The sequence below is a fragment of the Falco cherrug genome, chromosome 1 (genome assembly GCF_023634085.1).
Source record: "Falco cherrug isolate bFalChe1 chromosome 1, bFalChe1.pri, whole genome shotgun sequence".
NCBI lineage: Eukaryota > Metazoa > Chordata > Aves > Falconiformes > Falconidae > Falco > Falco cherrug.
The window spans coordinates 40482763-40501960 of NC_073697.1; the positions used below are offsets into that span (position 1 = coordinate 40482763).

The 19198-nt window shown below is 49.5% G+C and overlaps 1 protein-coding gene across 1 annotated transcript in view; it reads left to right on the forward strand.

Moving 5' to 3' along the window:
• Positions 1–19198, forward strand: part of GFRA4 (GDNF family receptor alpha 4) — a 76130-nt gene extending 56932 nt beyond the window's left edge. The window contains exons 2-8 of the mRNA XM_055724384.1: positions 904–1182; positions 3881–3961; positions 7412–7757; positions 11362–11471; positions 12197–12331; positions 12592–12749; positions 14830–19198. Of these exons, the coding sequence (XP_055580359.1) occupies positions 904–1182; positions 3881–3961; positions 7412–7757; positions 11362–11471; positions 12197–12331; positions 12592–12749; positions 14830–14976 (1256 nt within the window). The 3' untranslated portion in view covers positions 14977–19198. The remainder of the gene's footprint in view (positions 1–903; positions 1183–3880; positions 3962–7411; positions 7758–11361; positions 11472–12196; positions 12332–12591; positions 12750–14829) is intronic.

Sequence of the window (19198 nt, forward strand, 5' to 3'; positions counted from 1 at the left end):
TAACTTTGCAATTTAACAAGTAACAAGTGAGAATACAGAAACTTGGAAAAAAACCAAGACAAAACAGTGGCAGTCCTGTGGAGGTGAGAGTGAGCAAGGGCCAACTCCTGGGACAGATGTGGGCTGACTTCATGTCAAAACACCCCACACAGAGCCATGCATAGCTTCAGGGAAGTGTAGGCAGAGTTAAATCATGTGTGAGGAGGAGAGGCTGGGGTCTCCATAGCATTGGGCTGTTGTTAACTTTGGAGGGCAGAAATGAGATAGAGAGCTGGGGGAGCAAAGGGTTTGGAAAACTTCTTGTACTCTGAGTAGGAAAGAGCAAGCACCAGGAACTGGTTGAGTTTCTGCCACATATAATCCTGCTTCCAGGCTGATCCTGTCCAGAGTCACTCTTTCAAATCAGGTGAAAGAACTTGGTCTCCGGAGAGAAGTGACATCCCCTCCTGGCTCATCATCTGGACACCACATGTATCTCACTGCTGCTGGTGGCCCAGCAATATGAGGGAGAGAGTTGGGTTGAGGTGTTGGATATCGGGTTGTGTCTTGTTTCCTTAACATCCCTTAAACTTCCTTTCAGCCACTCCTGTTCCTCTGCAACGCTGCTAAGCAGTGCTGCAGCACACCCGAGCAGCCAGTGCTCCCCATCATGTAGGCCATCCATGGGTAGGAGTGGCAAGCCTGGGCATTTAAACCCTCCATCTGGCCTCTTGGCGAGGGATCTCCCCACTTAAAGATTTCAGAAGTAGGGTCGCTGCTTGTAGAGTGGATGGTGAGGAGAGGGATTTCCATCTGCATGCGAAGATGGACATCCCAGCCTGTTCCAGCTCATGGGAAACACAATTCATTTCCCACCTGGGGTTGCTCTGTCACCCTCACACCACTTCTCTGGTTTTCTTGCAGAAGGTATGGCGGAAGCTGTCAGCTCAAGCAGGGACTGCCTTCAAGCAGGCGAGTCCTGTACCAATGACCCCATCTGCAGTGCCAAATTCAGGACCCTCCGGCAATGCATCGCAGGCAACGGAGCCAACAAGCTGGGCCCTGACGCCAAGAACCAGTGCCGGAGCACTGTGACAGCCCTGCTCTCCAGCCAGCTCTACGGCTGCAAGTGCAAGCGAGGCATGAAAAAGGAGAAGCACTGCTTGAGTGTCTACTGGAGCATCCACCACACGTTGATGGAAGGTCAGTCAGGCAGGGCACCCATTTCTGATGATCTGCCTAAAAGGGAATTACTGCTGGGGTTTTCTGCAGAGCTCCTCAGCACCAGAGTGACTGCAAAAAAGGTCACCCCTAATAGTATCCCGTTCCCTCTCAAGACCTACTAATCCCCATGCTAATGACATTTTAGGGAAAGCAACCTTGAAAACCTGAAACATATCGTTCCTTCTCTTTTTTTAACCTGGCCTCTTTTTTATGATGTTCTCAGTATACCTTGAGATCTTTTGCTGGGGAAATGCATAGTATGTTTGGCATCTAAGTACGCTAGCCAAGCCCATGAAAGCCATGGATTTTACAGAAATACTACACAAAGCTTGGGCATTAAGGAAAAAACAGCATGAACTTAAAAAATCACTCTCCTGGAGGTTTCCAAATGCACCAGTGTCTTTGGGTTAGCGAAGATTTGGGGCTGGTGACATCAAGTTGGAATTGAAAGTGTTCCCAGAGCCAGTATTTTGTAAGTTTGGATTTTGACGTTTTTTAAGAGTCATCATAAAAGTGCGCCTCAGTGGCCATAACTCTTCCTTGTCAGGCTGGTGAGTATTTTATGCACCATGAAAATTAAAATGGGGAATAAAACAGAACCTTCCAGCCATGGGCTGCAAAATAGATTAATAAAACATTGCTGGCTGAAAGCTGAAAGGAAAAGTGCAGGGGTGATAATACAGGCCAAAAGGCCAAGCAAAACAATGAGGATGGAGACTGTAATGCATGGGCTTGCCAGAATGGGAACTGCTTGATCAAGTTCCCGGAAAGCTTTCAGGTGCCACAGCTGGCAGGATGTGGAGTATGGTACTATGAACTGACTGGGGAAATAAGAGACCTCAGCACCCTCCAGGATCCGATCTTTCCCATAATTATGTGCTGGGTGGCTCTGTCTGCATTGAAGTGAAGCCCGGGGAAGAGGTGGCAATCCAGCCTCTCCGTTCATCTCAGCAGGCTGCATCGCAGCTCCTTCCCTGCCGACCTTTGTGGCCTGAAGCTCTGGACACAGTTCATCTGTGATGTGGCTGGGCAGCACAGTGGTGTCAAAAGGACTTCCAGCTGCGGGACCACTGCTGGAAGAGCAGTGAAAGGATGGTAGGGAGTGCTGGGAGCAGGCAGGGGCCAGGCAGGAGTGAGTCTCCTCATACAGAGTGGGAGATGGATGCTGGATGGCCTTCCTACCCAGAGGCTTGGGATCTCTGTCTTGGGATGACTGTGAGAGGGTTGTTACCGCAGCCTGCCAAGACTCTGCCCTACTTCTCCTCTGCTGTCATGTCCTGAGCCCCACATTCTTTTCAAGCACTGGGTTCACTTCCAATGCATATTCACACTCCCAAACCTTTGATTTCCTTGCCTTAATTTCCCCAGGGAAACATACTTCATAACAGTCACATGTTTCAGAGTCCTCACACATGTTTAATTGACTGAGAAAGGAAGCCAATCCACATGGTCTGTGTACAGCTTTGTCTCTCAGTTATACATACCCAGGAGGCTGTAAAAAGCTTCCTAGAAGCCCTCTTATAAAATCAATTGTGGAAGCGTGTGCTCAGGGAATTTACAAAGCATGCTATTTACTCAGCTTCTCTTGAGCGTGCCTGTGTTTAGCCACCTTCCCATTTGGAGACACAATAACATGATGACAACCCGATAACAATTCTCTGATAAGGTGCTATATCATCAGGACATAAAACTGCTACGCTGGAACATACAAATGGGCCCCTCTCCAGTCAGTAACGATGCAAGATATTTCAATGAAGGTGTAAAGCTGCCTTGTAATGCACCTGTGGTAATTGCACAGGGCTATGTGCCCTGGGAGCCATTTCTTCCTGACCGCAGCTGGTGATCAGCATATGCCCAGAGCATGAGGTTTGATAGTCCTTTTATCCCAGCCAGTACATCTGCTGCTGCTGTCCATATCCATCTAAACGTCTAATAAAAAAAAAAAATGATACTGAGCTGTTTGCTTCAATAATATTCTGTGGTATCCATCAGGATGACGGGGCATTACAGACCATTGAGCGGATGAAAGGGAAGCACCGATTGAATAAAATTAGCTTCCCAGCAAGTTAAAAATGAAGAAGGGAAGTTTCTGTGGGAGCTGTGGATCATTAGCTCTATGCCAAGTAAGAAAGAGCTGCTGGCAAGGAGAAAGGGAGAGGTGTTAATAAATACGAAGGCATGTGTTGCCACACACACAACCCTGTGCACAGCCCTGGCTGCATCCTAGGAGGGAGCGATGGCCATTGACCCAGGGAGGCACATGTAGGAAATAGCAAGAACGGTAATGGAAACCCCATGTATGTAGGGAGCCGGTGGTTTGAACTCTGCCCACGAGCAAGAGCCTGCGCTACAGCCCGGTGTCCTCCGTGGCAAACCCTGTAGAGGGGCTCAAGACTTGAACTGTAGAGGGTGGCAACTCACCACTTCCCCGAGAGCCTGTCTGACTCCAAAGCTGTGGTATATTTTTTAAAGCCAGTTACATCCTATCCCCTTCTTTAAGGGTATGGCCACACATCAGTTCCCGTGACTCTGAGTATTCATTTACTTACGACTTTTGGAGCACATATCCCCTTGGACACACCAAGCAAACCTGCACTGCAGCTGTTGAACCTTGTACATCTCAGTCATCCCTCAGGAGGCTCATCTGCCTTCTCACCAACTTCTCTTTTCACCCCAGGCATGAATGTACTGGAGAGTTCCCCTTACGAGCCGTTCATCAGGGGCTTTGATTACGTCCGGCTGGCATCCATCACCGCAGGTAGGTGGGTAGGAAGATGCTCTTACTGGTTCAAACTGGGGGGCAACTGGCTGTGGGCCCAAGCACTACAGACAGGGCAGTGTTCTCTGCTCTCCTGGAATTTCTTCACAAAGCATTGCATGTTTCATGTCTAGCAAGCATTTTCCCAAGGGGCCGCTTATGATTCCTGTGCTAAACTGCTACATGTCCTAGTAAGAAGCACTTGTGATTTTTGTCCTTTGGCTTTTTCATGTCCATGCTATGAAGGGTTGGCACTGAGGGCTGTGGTATGAAGACCTCTCCCAACGAGCCATCATGGGTGGGCTGATTCTTCTCCATAGCAGGTGGATGACCTGTGCCATGCAGACACCCTGCCGAGCAGGGGCTGCTGGGGTATCATTAGGTATGAGAAGGTTCTTCTACATGATTCACAGGGTCAAACTGTGCAGGCAAAAAGGCCAATAACTCGACCTACAGGTTGATCCCAGCCACAGCCTTTAACCCCTTTAGTCCCTGTGGGCAAGCGCAGGACTCAGACCCATGTTCTGCTCTGCATCATGTAATCCACTTAATAACATGAGCAGAGCTGCCCGACACCTTTTAACCCCCTTGTGGGCATGAACCTCCAGCTCAGCAGTTGAAAGGTCAGTGCGGTAGCTATTAAGCCATCCATCACCAACATCACAGCTGCCGTCACAACCAGCCTTCAACTCTGCTTGTGCACCACAGCCATGGGGAAGGTTTACTGACTGTGATTTTTGTTAGCAAACTACCTGTCTGAAAGCAGGTAATGTGTGAGTCTCTGGCAGATGTTCCAAAACAGCAGTCCTGTTGCAGCACTTCCCAAATGGGCACCTGACTCTGGGGTGGCATCCACAGCTGGAGTGCACCCAGGTGAGTGAGGAGCAGCAAGTCCCTGCAGCTGATGGACGTCTGCAGCTGCCTCAATGGCGAGGCGCTTGTTAGGTGAAAATGTCCAGAGGCAAATTAACCCATCAGTCCTTGACAGTCTCAACAGTGAGGGGAAGCAGGTGCTCCTTGACCTCACACCTTACTGACTCCACTTGACTGATTTGAGCATGGAAAGTGAAGCATGCACAAAGCTGTTGCTGGGTTGTGGCCTTCTTTACTGGAGTTTTTCCCCCTTTTGCTGAGTCCTACAGGGCTCTACAGAGCACGGCAAAGACCTGGGGGGGCATGGAATTTTTATGCATGATTAAGACATTGTCAGGTTTTTAAAGCAGACTGAAAACAGTTGGGCAGCAAAGCAAATGGATCCAGAGCAGCAGAGATATGTACCAAAGGACTCAGCATCCACCTAGGGACATTAATTTTCTTGGTTTAACCTTTTTCGCCCTATTTATACTCATCGACACTTTCTATAACATAACTTACAACCTGCCGCCCTGTACCTGTCCAGTGCCTAGGATCATACAGGTAGCATTGCCAAAAAAAGCATTTCAAATATATATAAAAAAATAAAATTTCCAAGAACTTGTTGAAACATAAGACATCCCCATGACCGTATGCCAAGTCAGAGCCCACTTTTACATAAACAATATATGGCCACCATTAAAACTTTACAAAGGGAATTATGTCCCTCCACTCTAATTGTCGTGGTGATTTAAAAAAGCACATCCTCTGTTGTTGTGTGGGAAGAGGAGAAAAGCTGGTGTGTTCCCTGTGATTCATTAACTGAATGGGTAATGAAACTCTTCCAAGTAACTGTTTCCTACACCTTTGCTTGACAGCTCCCCAGTGTAAAATGATGCTCTAACAATATTCATCTCTGGGCATTTTTAAAGGGAAGTAGCTACGTGGTGGGAACACACCAAGCAAACATTTCACCCGTCATAAAATAACTGTAATACTGGGAATTTGACTTGCAGCTCACTGTAAGCAGTGAGGACAACAAGAAAGGAAAAATAAATGCTCGGACAAGGAGCATCTGATAATGTCAGTGGAAATGAAGGGGGGCAGCCAGTTCTGAAGTGCTCAGAGAGCTTGTCAATGTTTTAACACTTGTCAGCAGTGACTGGTTGGTTTTAACTCCAAGCCAAAGACAGGGCTTGACTCTACGTTGGAAATTTATCATTCTGGGGATTTTTCCTCTGTGAAAAAATCCTTCTCTGCTGGGGAGAAAGTCTTTCTAGTGTGCTTCAGGTCATGGGCTTAATTCAGAGAAGTGAAAAATGGTTCCAGATTCATTTTCTCTCTCATGCTTGACATACCCTCATCAGTCCGATCAGACAGAGCCTAAAGTCTTGACCGACTCCCACCAGGGACTCTGTAGCATTTCCCCCTTCTATAAAACAAAGCCCCATCCATCTCTGAAGGAGCTCTAAAACCAGTGTTAGACAAATACCTTTCCCTCTTACCTATTCCCCACATTTGCACAGAAGAACATTGGCATGCAAACTCCTGAGACCTCTATTTGCCCACCGAAGCAGTGTGTTTCTCATCCCTCACTGCGGTTTTTGCTTTATTTTCCTGATTGTTCCTCCTGCTGCAGGTTTTCCTCCACCTTCCCTGCACCCCCCCAGCACACCCCTGCTCTCCCACCCCAACTGCTGATTTGGGACTTTCTTTCTCCTCTTGTTTAAAAGGGTGGAAATGCAGAGCAATTTAGCTGAAGCCAGCAAAGGGGTAACCTTGCAAAGTGTGTGAGGAGAGACCCTCATGAGCTCACATGTGGGCAGCATCAAGGTCCCAGGGGCATCAGGTTGGACGGTAGCTCTGATCCCCATCCTGTGAAGGTGCTGTTGCTGCTTGGGACCTGGGCAGTGCTGGGCTGGATGGGAGAAGTCAGAGCACTGTTGTGGTGCTCTGAGCCTCAAACAACTCTCACTTAGCTGGCAAGGTCCTGGGATGAATGCAGCACAGCTGCTGCCAAAGCCAGACTTGACTCTCCGGAGGTCTGCGGAAACTTGTTGCACCGGGCAGAAAGTTTGGGGTGCAAGGGCTAGTGCAGACTGCCCACAGAGCAGGAGATCCAGCTTTGCCACCGACTCAGTGCTTGATCTTGAGCCATATTTTGGAAAAAGAAGGTCCATTAGAAGAGGTCCCATCACACCGGTGGATCCAGTCAGGGCCATTCTAATGGTTACAGTCTTCCCAGGCCTCAAGTTGGTTAATTCACATAGGTAAAGTGTTACGAGATGCCCAGGGTAGAGCAAAGCTTCATTTTGTTAAACATAGGAGCTCGATGGAGCAGGCTCTGGGGTGTGAGATTTGTTGTGTGGCCATGGCACCTCTCGGGAAAGGTGAGTAGGGAAAGCAGATTTGGTCCTTTCAGGACACAGAGAGCAAATGTGGCCTTCACCCTGGCCACTGCCTTCCCAGAGCAGGTGGTGGTCTCACCGAGGTGGCCATGGATGGGAGCAGGATGGGGATGAAGGACCTGGCATAAAGTGCTGCTGCTGGTGGGGAGGTCAGTGCAAAACCCCATCACCAGCTTCCACCACCCCACAGGGTCCGAGAACGAGGTGACCCAGGTGAACCGGTGCCTGGATGCCGCTAAAGCTTGCAACGTGGACGAGATGTGCCAGCGGCTGCGGACGGAGTACGTCTCCTTCTGCATCCGACGCCTGGCCCGGGCCGACACCTGCAACCGCTCCAAGTGCCACAAGGCTCTGCGCAAGTTCTTCGACCGTGTGCCGCCAGAGTACACCCATGAGCTGCTCTTCTGCCCCTGCGATGACACAGCCTGTGCCGAACGCCGGCGGCAGACCATCGTTCCTGCCTGCTCCTACGAGTCCAAGGAGAAGCCCAACTGCCTGGCGCCTCTGGACTCCTGCCGGGAAAACTACGTCTGCAGGTAATGTTTGCGCACCGGGGTGGCCAACATGAAGAGATGTCCCTTGGCCAAGCCTAGGGGTTCACCACTGGTGACAGCCTGAAGTCCAAAGCCAATGCACTCATGTGAAGTATCCTGTCTGGAGGCACCTATCTCACCACATCAGGCCATTGCCTGAACTCCTTCCCATCACCCGTGTCCTTGTCCCATACTCTATACAGAAGGCATTAACAGACAGGAGAAGATCTGATATGTTTGCGCTGGAGTTTTTTAGACCTTTTCTGTGGGTTTTTTGCTTTAGTCCTAAAGAAAGATTTGCTATGGAAATAGTTCCAGGAAGGTGCAAACTAAGTAGGGATGTGGTGTGGGATGCTTGCAGCCACTGTCTCCTCACTGTCTATCTTCCCTAACCCAGAGCATCCTACAGCAGAAACCAAGCCATCCTAACAGTCACAGGCACTTGTACATACCTTAAAACCATGGCTTCCTTTTTTTTTTTTCTGTTTTTTTTTAGAAAAATTAATTACATACAAAAAATTATATACCCTTCTGCTGCAAGGCTGGATGTTCTGGTGAGTTCAGTAGGAGTCTCAGAGTCATGGTTGTCACTTGAGATCGACCCCAATAGTATGGGGCCAGGGCGGTTTGCTCCTCTGTTTCCATTAAAGCCCCATGCATGCACATGCGCACAGACCCATCCCCATGTGCACACTCACAGGCATACCCCTTAAGTGGTTTTCCCTCAGCTGTACTATTGTCACCCTTCTATTTCTCAGAAAGTCTTTTGCTATTCTGGAAGGTTAATCCACATGCAGCTCTCAGGAGTGGAGTCCATTTGTCGGTATGAGATGTAAGCCTGTAAGAGCAGCCAGACTGCACCAAACCTAGTGGTCTCAGCCCAATGTCCTGTGTGCAGCTTCGGCCACAAGCTGACAGCTGGAGAACAGCACAAAAGCAAGCATAGGACACATTTCCCGGTACTGTCCCAGTCTCTAATTGTTGTGGGCTTTGGGACTTCCTGAGCTGAACTTCCAACAGCCATCCCCTACCTGCATGTCATCTTGAAATTACCATTAAAAAATTCTGTCTTTTCACAAAGAGAGGCGAGAGCAGTAGGATCTTCTTAGAAGGATGGACCGGTACTAACACCTTCACCCCTCTGCATCCCAGAAACATGGATGAAGCGAGCAACTGAGCCAGACATCTGAGATGCAAAGGCCCCGAGGCACACCAGCTCTTGCTCAGATTTCCCCCAGGTGCTCAGGGAATGAGAAATGGACAGGTACTGCCCTCTCCCTAAGAAGACAAGTGGGCCCAGCAGGGAAGAGGAGGTTCAAAGGGGAGAGTGTTTCTTCCCAGGAGGCTGGAAACCATTTCCTGCAAGCAGCACAGCTGTTAATTATCTGGTTCCTTGGTCTCTGAATATATAATATAAAACATCCCCTAGAGACATGGTGGGAGCAAGGGGTTGATGTGTGACCTGGTCAAAGCTAGCGGTGCAGAAACCACAAGAAGAGCCAGAAACAAATCATGACACTTTCAAGAAATTAAGTGAAATGCTCCAGGGCTCACCCTGCCTGCACTGCTTAGTCCTCCTGTAGCTTCATCACAGCTGTAATCCCTAGAATGTCCCAGCTTGGAGGGGTGGGCTTTACTAATTTGAATAATACAAAATATTTGAGTAATACAAAGCCTGCAATCAGTACCTCCCTCCCCTAAATCATGCAGCAAAAATTTGGGCAAGAGTTTGCCTGGCTGTGGCACAGGAGAAAGGGGTTGGTATGGGGAAAACCTGGGAACAAAGAAGAGAAGGAGAAGATTGGAGAGGAGGAGAGACGTGGGCAGGAAGGTGCAAGTCAGAGTGCTGACTGACCAGGAGTGCCGACAAATTGTCTGGAAGAGAGGGGCTGTCTGGGAGGAGCAACATGCTCAGTTTTTCTGAGATTGCCCATGCAGGGCAAACATTTGAGGTTCTCAGCCCAGGGTTCAGACACTGCAGGTTGTCATCTAAAGGGCCCTGCCTTCAAGCGTTGCCAGTGTTAGTGCTCACTTGAATTTCCTAAGCAGTTCAAATGCCATGTGAGATGCCTTCTCACCTGGCCACGGGATGCCTGTTTAGATGGATCTGGACTTCCAGAAGTTCCTATGCCCTACCTGAAAACCCCATGTGGATGTCTTAGATATCCCACAATGTCCAAACACCACCAGATGCCCGTGTGCCAGCAACAGACTCATCCCTAAGGAATTAGATGGCAAATATCTGTTTAACAGCATGATTTAGAGTTTATCCAACCAAGCCAGCTGGAGAACCACAAGCAAAGAGCAATCAGTCTGAACGATGCACCTCCTTCCCTGCGTGGCCCGAACAGTCCCAGCAAGCCCGGTGTGTGACTCAAAGCTGCTTTGTGCTAAGTGGTTTGGCGCTTTGACCTAGGTGAAGTGAAAACTGAGGCACAGTGGTCTGTAGTCGGAGCTGTATGGCATATGCTTCTTGCTCCACAGACTCCAAAGAGTCCAACTTTCTCCTGGGAATGGGTGCCTGCAGAAAAGGATGTAGCAGCATGCAGAGGGATTATAGAAGAATTAACGTCGATGATATACAGCTGTGGGCTTGCTTCAGGGGCAGTGGGTTGGCTGACGTGGGTAACGTGCAGCTGTGGTTGGTTCCTGCAAAGTAGTTAAATAGCTCTAAGGGGTATGGAAGAGAAGTATTGGATGAAAAGAGACCTAGAAGAAGTAGAGGGAGGAAAGAGAGAATGCCCTGTGTGTAAGAGAGACAAGGAGAGGCCCTGGGAGAAGTAGGGGGCCTGGATGAGGAGAGGCTGGAAGAAGAGGAGCCCAGAGAAGGGATACAGCAGAGACAAGAAGCAGGGTGGACTGGCCTGAAGAGGATGAAGAAACAGCACGGACAGTAGATGAACCTTTTGAAACGTTGTGGGAATTGGTGGCCGTGCTGGGGCAAGGCACGGGAACTACTGATTGAAGTTAACCTGGTATGGGATGGTAAAAGCCTTGTTGCAGCCGGCTGGTTTTGATGGTGCTGTGACAGCAGCATCCCTAATGGTGGGTAAAGCATTTCACATCTAAGGCTTTGGGCATTTTCCTTAATCTGAGGATGGCCTTAGCTACATCTAGAACATAGTCTTTGAAGAGAGAGAAACTGGACCAGAGTGACTCTCTCTTTCAGCAAATCAGCCTAAAAATGAAGGCTTAAGTCTCTAAAGGGAGTTATTACCTAAGAGATGGATAATGGCAATACAGAATGAATCCCCTCACTGCCTGCAACAGCTCTTCCCTTGAAAACCAGCTTCACACACAAGAAAAACATTTTTTTCCAAGACTGGACCTTTCTCGCGCTCCCAGAGGAGGTATGTAAAACATCATCTGCAGCCCCTATTTCTGTCTCATCTCAGAGTGATAAAACTTGCTCCGGGGTTCATTGGGGAGGGGGCAGGGCAGGAGAGTATGCGATGACATCCATTTAAGCTGGTTTAGCAGCACCTGCAGCAGCAAAGGATTTTGCCAATGTGTTCCCTTCTGCAAACACCACCAGTGTGCTGTTATGTCCCTTTTTGCCCTGAATATCTGTGCTAACCTGTCCCATTTTGTGCTTTCACTTCATCAGGTCGCGCTATGCAGAGTTCCAGTTCAATTGCCAGCCGTCCCTGCAGGCTGCCAGCGGCTGCCGGAGGGACAGCTATGCTGCCTGTCTGCTGGCCTACACAGGGATCATAGGTGCGTCCTTTGGCTGGTCTCTCCCACTCTTTGGGTAGGAAATCCTCCTCTGGGTGGGAAACATCTTTCAGGGGAAAATACCCTGGGATGGCCCATCTATCTGCCCTGTCCCTGATGCCATCAGCAGTGATGCTACTGGAAATTGCCACCCACTGCCACCTTGCTGACTTCAGAGGATGTCAGCTTGGGTTGTCAGATGCTGCAGAGACCCAGCTGGCAGCAGTTACTTCAAATGCATACAGAGAAGCACCAATGGCTGTTGGACTTGGTCCATCCTGATGGATGGGATAGACGGACAGCTATTTGGATCAAGATTTCATTCTGATTTAATCCTTCCTTTGTTGTCCGTGACTGTTCTAGAGATTGTTTGGCTTTTTTCAGTGACAATGTGGAACCCTTATGCACGTTCACATGCAGTTTTTTAATGTTATTAGGGAACCTGAGTTCCAAGGAGCTGCCCATTCCGTGAACTAATAACACATTTTAATTGTCTGAAGGCTTTGTTGGTTGTGTGGTGAACAAAAGGGTTGTGGCTGCCTCTTTCCTCCTCCCTGGGAGCAAAGCAGACTGGTGACACCAGCACTTGAGGCGTTTTCTTGTGCTGCCATCATGGAGGGGCTCAGCTGAGGCTATAAGCAGAGCAAGCCAAGAGAGCAGCAAGGAGGGAAATAATCATCCCTCGAAGTACCAGCCTGGTGGTAACACTTCTCCATCCTTCCTGGCAGGTAGCCCCATCACACCCAACTACATTGACAACTCAACGTCCAGCATAGCTCCCTGGTGCACGTGCAATGCCAGCGGCAACCGGCAGGAAGAGTGTGAGAGCTTTCTGCATCTCTTCACCAACAATATCTGTCTCCGTAAGTATCGCCTGGCACATCGGTGCTCCGGCAGCATCACCCACAAGCTAGTGAGGCTTCTTGTGAATGAGGGTATGAAGATGCCCTGGTCCTCAAGAGCCTGTAGGTGTCCGGCTCCCTGTGCTTCCAGCAAAGGAGCTCTGAAGACCCTCAGACACATCTGAGTGATGTAGTCCCACTAGCCTGGAGAAGGGGATGTGTGTGCTTTCCCTTGGAAACATTGCCCTGACAACACTTTTTTCCATCTTTCCCACAAAAAGGAAATGCCATTCTGGCCTTTGGCAATGGGACCTACCTAAATGCGGCTGTGTCCCCATCCATCCCCCCCACCACACAGATGTACAAGCAGGAGCGAAATGCCAACAGAGCTGTGGCAACCCTCAGAGAGAACATCTTTGAGCACCTCCAGCCCACCAAGGTAGGAGAGGGCTGACCTGGCCCTAAAAGATGCTTGGCCATGTCTATACCTCCTCTGCTCCCTCCTCACCTAGCTCGCTCTTCCATCTGTGTCACTTCAGCTACGTGCAGACATCCAACCTTCCTTCCAGCTCCTGGAGTTCCTGATTCACCCTCTTCATGCCCTGACATAACTGTCCCCAACATCAAGCACAGGGCTACATCCCCCAGCTCTGCCCTCCTGCTTGTTGGTCACTTTCTCTTTTCTTTCATGGGTGCTAGAGAGAGATACAGGTTTTTTTAGAAGCCATGGAAAATCCATGGGCTTTTCAGGAGTGTAGAAGAGGAGCCAGGACCACTGGTTTGGCTCCTCACCCTCCTGCAGGGCAACTGCACAGCTTCCAACAAGCATTTCAGCTGCCTGGGGCACAGGTTCCTCCCCTCTTAGATGAGGATCCTGGAGGTCATAATGCAGAGGTTTGACTGACTAAGGCTTGCTAAGCATGGGAAAATTTCAGGTCAAAGGTTCTAGTCATCAGCAAATTTAGTATCAAAATAATATTAAAGTTATTTTAAAACAAATAACAGATTAATTTACTGATGATGGAAGTACTAGGCATTAAATATTTTATTTCTAAATAAAAAGAAATGACCTTGATTTGCCAACCACCAGAGTAATTTTCAGACTGGATTATTTTACTACTGAATAATTAACAGTGACCCTGATTTGCTCGATGGTCAGGTAACAAAAGCTGTCAGTTAAGTAGATTCCAAGGACTGAGCATGGGCTTTTCACTGGGTTAGTTGAAGCCTTCAGAGAGCTTTCATGCACATCCTCTTTTTTTTTTTCTTTTTTTTTCTTTTTTTTTTTTTTAAGCCTCTTTCCTGTTTCTTCGGCTGGGAAAACACCCAACTCATCTCACTCTGCTCTCTTTTCACAGAGCAGCAGGTTGGGAGGCACAGACATGTGGCCTCAGCTTCCCTTGCTGCTTTTCAGGGCATTGGTGGCCACACAGAGCACAGGCACACTTTCATTGGGCCATAAACTTTGCACCCAGGAGACCTGGAGGGTTTGCTTCTAGCTGGTGTTCCCCAGACCTTAGTGGTGGCCTGAAGTCCTGACCTTGCACTGAGAACTTTATAAGTGGTGGTGAAGCTGTGAACCTCCCTTACAACTGACAGTCCAGCCCAGGTAGCCAACTGCTGTGGCCACCAACAAGCGGGAAGCTGGAGAAAGCAACTGCAGGAAGGGGTGGTTGTACCACATCGCCAGCCTCCGCATGGCAGCAGCATATTCCTCTGCTGAGGTGTGAGTGCTGCTGGAGCATGGTCCCTGCTGACCCTGCAAGAGAAACCGGGGAGCTGGGTCTTCACTTTGGGCTCAACTTCAAATCCAGAGCCTGTTCAAGGAGTTTGGTGCCCCTGGACTTGAGGAGGAAAGCTACAATGGACTCAGTCCACCTGCTTGCCATCTTCATAGCAGTTGGCTTTAAATTATCTCAGTTATCAGCTAATGCGAATAAAGGTCTCTAGTAAAGCAAGTTTTTGACCACAGATGTCCCCTTACAGAAAAGGAGAAGGGTGCAGTTGTCTGCAAGGGATAGGCACCCAGAGTGGGAGTCAGTCACACAAACACATGCACTGGATTTTGAAGTAAGCCACTTGGCTCCCAGCCACTGCTTGGTGAAATGTCTACCAGCCCCATGGAGATGTATTCAATACCCAGGGGACATCTCTGCCTGAAGAGGCCACCAGGTTGAGCTGCTGGCCAGCAGTGGATCTCCATTGACCAGAGCGGGCATCCAGGCAGCCACGTCACACGAAGACCTCCAACCAGTGTCCACACCTGTGGGCTGCACACCCAGTGCTCTGCCCACGAGGTGACCCTGCTTATTCCATGGTGCTAACCCCACCTTCACCCTCATCTCCCACAGAGCTGGGCTGACCCCTGAGATTGCTGGGGTGCTGAGACCAACCCTGGCTTCCTCCGCCCATGCACACACATAGCAAGGCTGCACAGCCCTCAAGCCCTAAATTCTCAGAGGGACCAATGTGGGGGATGACCGCACCGCTCACCCCATGCTGCCTTCTTTCTCTTGCAGGTGGCTGGAGAGGAGAGGCTTCTGCAGGGCTCCACTCGTCTGTCATCAGGGACCTCCAGCCCAGCAGATTCTTCCCACTGGGCAGCCTCTCCGCTGCAGATGTGGCTTCTCCTTGCTCTTGCCGTGCTGAGCCTCCTCATGATGTGAAGCAGGGCAGGCGCACGGCAGGCAGAGACTCTGTGTTGGTTTCTTTACAAAAACAACCAGAACAGTAACTCTTTTGGGGGAGGGAGGGAAGGAGGGAGGGGATGGGAAGGAGAGGTGAGCATGTGGGCATCCCTTCCTCCTCCTCATCAGTCTGCCAATTTATTTGATTTTATACAATCAGCATCATTGACAACCAGCTCATTCTTGGTCCTGGCCACCTTTCCACCCCACAGCTTGGTGGTTGTCTCTCCAGCTCTCTGTGGATGGGGTCAGAGCCATGGACAATTACCTTGGATAAAGTGAAGGAGAGAGCTGAGCCAGGAAATGAGAGCTGAAAAGAAATGCTTTTGCCTGCCCCAGACAAGCGGGGAAAGACTTTTGATGGATGAGTGGTCAGGAGGTTTCCTGAAGCCCTGACTCATGTTGGGGGGCTCTTGACAGGACACATAAAGTGCTGTGGAGCTGAGACTGCCTCCAGGGTTGCTCAGGACCTGAAGGGCAGCCCACCTGGTTCAGACTGAAGAAACCAGAACACCAGTCAGAAGGTTGTTGGTTTTGTTCAGAGGAGAGGATCCTGAAGCACCTCTGGTGTGAACCAAGCAACCACGCTACAAACTGGCTGGCGGGGATTATCCACCTGCTTGAAACCATGGCCAGTGTGCAACCAGCATGCATCTCCAAGCTGTCGCCTACCCCTCAGCCTCTCCTTTTTAGAGAAACATGTCATGTGTTGATGGTGTTCAGGAAGAAACACGTGTGTTGTGTTATGTTTATGGCTGGCTGGCTTCATGTCCCAACCCTAGCAGCTCTATTCACTGGTCCCGTGAAGTGTTTGGGGTAGGTGGTTTTTTGTTACATCCAAACAACCAGAGGCCAATGTTGTCCCGCTCCAGGCTTAACCTTTCTCCATGAAGGATGAATGTGTGAGCACACAGGCAGGACTCAATGCGAGCCCAATTCAACTCATCCTCATGTGCTACCTGTGCATGGAGACGCAGAGGGTCTTCGGTCAGGGGGTTTCTTTAGTTTTCCTAGGGAGAGACAGAATAGAAGAGGTTTCCTAGCCACCACCCTGGGGACATAAATATCCAGCCAGTTTGTGGAAAGGCCAGGTCAAAAGTCGTGTCATGGGTAGGAAGTGGATTGCTCCATCCTGAAGAGCTGGCAGAGGCAATCGCTTGTGCCTGGGTTAGCGTGTGAAGGGCATTGCCTCCTGCCAAGTCCTGTCTACTCAGCTGAGACATCATTTAAGCAAATGCTGGTGAAGCGACCTATTCTACCGAGCTGCAAGCAGAGCCCCAGCTGGAGAGTGAGGACAAACATCTCTCTGGTCTCTGGGACTACCTGAGCATTTGGGGGTCTTCACTTGAGGAGGCGAGCTGAGGATTCCCAGTGCCTTCTTGGGGGGTGGAACCCCTCGTTAGCTCAAGCCAAGAAAGAAGATAGTAAAGAAGGGTGAGAAGGTTTCCCAGGATAAATCCTTCCCCAGGCTGACCACCATGGGAGGCACAGGAATAACTCCACATTCCTGAGTATTTAGGCCTGGGCTTTGCCGCAGCCCATTTATTCCTTGGTTTGTGTTCCTCCAAGGAACACTACTAGTTCCTTACCTTTTGGATCCACAGGAAGGCTTTGCAGCAGCTGACGCAGCAGTCCAAGGCTTTTTATTCCCATTCCCTGCAGAACATCTTCTGTTGCTTATTGCTTCAGATTCTTCTGAAAAACTGCAGCAACTTTCTTGGGTTCTGGTCCAATATGAAATCATTCTTGTTTTCAGTTGAACACCTGTGGACATGTAAGACATGCACAGAAATCCTCCTGGCTGCATCCTATCCAAAGTTCTGCTCCTCGAGGTCCTCGGGGCTGTAGCACCTGGTTGTCCTAATCCAGGGCGGTGCAAAGGAACATGACAGGATCCAAGTCTTGTGTGCAGGGTGCCAAGTCACACCCCAAATTGAAATTTGCAGGTGAGATCTTCACTGCCAAGAGGCTCACCCAGATCAGAAAAGCAGGCAGGGAGGTAGTACTACAGGCAGGAAAGCCCCTTGCCTCCCTTCAAAGTGCTGTAGCCGTGCATTGAGTTGCTGTGAACATCTCCCCTTTATCCAGGACACTGGTGTCCTCTGAGAGACAGCGGAGCCATCTGTGCACCAAGTGACACAAGTCCTAGCTGCGACTCCACAAAACTAATGTCCTCTGGGCCACAGGTGAGAGAGGCAATGAAACCCTGATGCTCAGCCCTCCAAAGGCAAGGAACTACCTCCCCATCATGAGGTCATGCTGTGAATTGCCTTCTGCTGCCGCTTTCCTTTCAAGCCCTGTAGTCACATCTAGCTCTTCCACACATCTGGCCCTGACAAGCCTGTCTCCGTCAGCCTTTCACCTCACGTGGGCTGAGCCTCTGCGTAGGATGAGCATGCAGGTGTCAGCTGCTTTCCAGGAGTACTCACTCCCACAATCTCTCATGGCTCCATGCCTCTGTCTCATAACTTGCTGGCGGTGATGTTGAAATGCCGCTCTGCTGTTTCCTTCTCTGGTTGGCAGCCAGCAGAGGCAGACTTTTTCTATGTGGGCAGCGTGACCGGCAACCCCACTTCAGCTCTCCCTTAGGACTGGTATGCTGTGGAAAACAGACATGGAGAATCCTACCTGTAGACTAGCAGGGATGAAGGAGACCTCCAGAGGTTGCTTGGCCCATTACCATGTCCCACAGCAGGACCAATGGTCTGTTTACACTCTCTGGCAGATTTAGCTTAAATGATTTTTAACAGTTTCAGTAAAAGACATCACCATCTCCCCCGGATTTATACCTTGCTTTAAAGACTCCTTAGGATGTTAGTTGTCTCTAAGCATCACAGGCCAACAAGATCCTTGATTCCCATTGCAGTGCCTTCTCAAGCCCTCAGTTTTGGAAGGATGGTAGACCAACAGCTAAAAGTACCCTGAGGCTGCAGGAGGTGACAGCCAGCTACCATGGAACATATCACAGATGCATTGCATGAGCAGCTCGAAAACCACAGCAACAGTCTGCCGGGATCCTGCACAAACTGCAGTGAGGTAGTGCAAACGGGCATCTGCTAGAGGGGGTTCCTCCCTGTGCTCTTGGTTGAAGCACCTCAAAAGCATCTGAGGAGCTGAGGTTACAGGTCTGAAAATGCACCCCCTACCCTCAGCCTTCGTCCTGTGCGGTTGGACACAGCGTTCTTCAGGCACTGTCCCAGGCCAGGTCCTGCACTCCCGGCGGTTCCCCGTGCTCTGGGGATGCTTCAAAACAGGGAATGAGTGAGGCGCAGAGTGATGAGCCCCTCACCCAGCAGTAAAGAGCCGGGTGTTGGGATGGGCAGCCATATTACACCGATTTTTTTTTAAAATAATAATAATAATCCCCAAACCTGCATGACTTCTTCCTGATCATTTCCCCCTTTTTGCCAATATTCGATGTCAATTCTCCTTCCAAGCCTGCTCACAAATCAAACTTTGCAAAAAAAGGATGCCTTTTGAGCAGCCCTTTTGGAGGAAGGAAGCCCGATCACATTCCTCCCCACTTGCAAACACCTGTGTGCACAGGCCATTTCTTTTCCCTTGTGAAAAGTCAGACATTTTTTTGGATGAAATTTCATCTCTGTTGAACTCTGTGAAGTGAACCACGGACCTTCATTTTTAAGTCTCTTGACTAACCCCCAAATTCACAGCAGCTGCTTGTAAAAGCAAAGGACTGAGAGAGCCAGGAGAGAGAAAGGGAGACCATTTTGTTTTAGGAATTACTCCATACCTGGGGACTTTCATAAGCACAAAGAAAAGTCATGGGAGAAAATAATAATAATATATATAAAAAAAAAAAAAAAGGGAAAAAAGAAAAAAAGATCCAGCCAGACTTTCTGTAGCCACCGAACTCTATTTTTTTTGCTGCTCAGCACCATTCCCAGTGGTTTGGCAGTTCTGGAAGCCTGTGCAATATTGTGTATGTACAAACATCTCATCGTTGTCAAAGCAAGAGCGTGAGCAGGGCGGGGGACACTGCGGCAGGGTGCCAGTGCTGGAGCAATAACCACGTGGGGCGCAGGGTGATGCTAAAGGCTGCGTGCGCATGTGTGCACGCATGCACCTCGGGGAGGCGACTTGGTGCCTGCCTGTACTACTGGGGTATAACTTGTACTTATCTCTTCTGTACATGTCAATATTCAAACATATCCATGAATAAAGCACACATGCATTTTCCTGA